Source organism: Opisthorchis viverrini (assembly GCF_000715545.1).
Source record: "Opisthorchis viverrini unplaced genomic scaffold opera_v5_196, whole genome shotgun sequence".
NCBI lineage: Eukaryota > Metazoa > Platyhelminthes > Trematoda > Opisthorchiida > Opisthorchiidae > Opisthorchis > Opisthorchis viverrini.
In genome coordinates, this window is record NW_008751851.1 from 71,294 (window position 1) to 73,565 (window position 2,272).

The 2,272-nt window shown below is 46.7% G+C and overlaps 1 protein-coding gene across 1 annotated transcript in view; it reads right to left on the reverse strand.

The window, feature by feature from the left end:
- Positions 1-2,022: 2,022 nt before the first annotated feature.
- The window catches only part of T265_07955 (hypothetical protein), a gene marked incomplete at both ends in the record, with an annotated part of 4,280 nt that continues 4,030 nt past the window's right edge, over positions 2,023-2,272 (reverse strand). The window contains one exon of the mRNA XM_009173626.1: positions 2,023-2,180. Within this exon, the coding sequence (XP_009171890.1) occupies positions 2,023-2,180 (158 nt within the window). The remainder of the gene's footprint in view (positions 2,181-2,272) is intronic.

Sequence of the window (2,272 nt, forward strand, 5' to 3'; positions counted from 1 at the left end):
TTTTTGTCATGAACATCGCGTCAGCCCCGGGAACATTCTGGATAATGTTCCTACATAAGTCTTCCACTAAAGATGGTCCAAGCATAAGTTGTTCAAAAAGTACAAGAAGTTTCACTTGTTCGCATTCCTGGGATGTTTGTGTGGCAGAAGTTTCGAAACCACGTTTGGGGTTCGGGATTTCTGACCCAATAGCAGACGAAATCAACGGTCAGCACACAGTGGTCTGTATGTCCCAGCACAGCATCAATAATCAACTGATCAACCAAGTGTCCTTCTTTAGTGATGACCAAATCCAGGAGGAGTGTTACTTGGCCTGCGCGGTATCTGGTGGGTGCAGCGACATGTTGAGTTCAAGAGCTCTTTTGAACGACTTCAATCAGAACCGCTGCAAAACGTCTGCTTGGTCTGACTCGCTGGAGCTCCATTCAGGAGCTCAAAAAGTAATTCTTTGGTGGCGCTTCCATGAGGTTTGTTTTCGCGGAGTACTGCGCCTTGAAGCCAGCCAGCAGTTTTCTGATTTAGCGAATTTCATGTGACTCCCTTGGCTGCACTCGTCTTTCCTTCCTGTTTGTGTTGACACTCGATCCGCCGGCGATCAGCACGGCCATCTAGATGTACGAGGGATTTAGTGGTTGACTGTGGTCTCCGCGGACAGTGGACACGAGATGGATAGCGCGAGTTACCTGTTCAGCGAAGAAAATTCTTCATCAGCTTTCGACCAGGTCGCTGCGTTCCTTGTGTTTGAACTATCTAGCGCTTTAGCAATATGTTCCAGTTCTGCATCCAATGTCCCGATCGAAGGAGAACACTCGCACTGGTCTTTCTGATTCAACAAACGGAAGTTGGTTTCGTTTCTGGACCCCTTCTGCTTCGCTGCGGTATGCACTGCACCCTTAACCCAGCGGCAGTCGATGCGGACAAATGGGCCAGGAAAGTTGGCTGTATACCCCTGCATTTAGAGTGCCAGAGGCCTGCATCATCCACTACTTTGACAACTGAAATTCACCGCGCTTATTCTATCCCCGTTTGTAAACCCCTCCCCACATTTGTGTTTAGTGTGTGTATATGAAGTGACGGTTGTTTGTCCTTACCACCCCACTTATTTGGCCTTGAGGTCACCCGGCCATATGTAGCCGACTTTGCGCTTGTGACTGTCTCACGTGGGAGCCTGTTTGCTACTTTGGTTTGTAATTTTGCAGTCAAAGTGAAACATGTGTCGAGGTTTGTATGGTTTGTGAATTTGTCTTACGAAAATATTACCGTATAGAAACCCAGCCCAGATTTCGATTTGCCTTCCGGAGGTTCTGGCATTACGCGTCACTCGGACACACTGTTCGCCTGTTACAAGACCTTTCATGGGTGGCATCGCTTACCATGGCTTACGTTCGACGGACAGCCATTTCGTCCGCATTGTTGTGGTCTAACGATGGCTGCAGAGGGCACTCCGTAGTCATCAATGTCGTGGTTGGGACTGGATGCGAAATAACAGGAGTTATCACGTAAATCTCGTTAGAGTGAGAAATTTCAACAAATGAATCGTATGTGCTAGGTGAATAAATGAACAGCGGAAGAATTCTTTCACAAATTTGCACGAGGGAAAAAGCCGTTGGCTATTCGCATAATGAGACTGATTTCTCGAAATCTTCGGCATTTTCAGACTTGCCACTTCATAGTGTAGAATGTCTATGTATGATGTATATGCTCCTGTATTATTGAAAATCATTTACTATGGCGGTTTGTTTAAGTGTGCTAATTCTCAAGGTCAATAAGCACGAACCTAACCGACGCACACGACTAACATGCGGCTAGGGTTACACGATGCCTAACTAACTAGCCACATAGTACCTACTTCGATCATACCAGACTGCTGAACGAACTTAACGGACGCACACGACCAACATGCGGTTAGGGGTACACGATGCCAAACTAACAAGCCACATAGTACCTACGTCGATCATACCAGACTGCTGAACGAACGTAACCGAAGCACCCGACTAACATGCGGCTAGGGGTGAACGATGCCTAAATAACTAGCGCACCCATCCATCTGTAACGGAAAAAAGGCTCAAAATGGACGTCATTGAATGTTGAGATATATTGGTCGTTTTCAAGTGTACATATGTCCTTCTGGGAGGCGCATTTTCTTCTTCGTGAGGAGTGTTCATTTGGCCGTTGAAGTCCTGAAATGAGAGAAGGATAATAATAAAGTATATTCCCAACTTGTATGTGGCATACCGTCTTGCATGATCATGCGTTCACAGTCGGGCTGGGG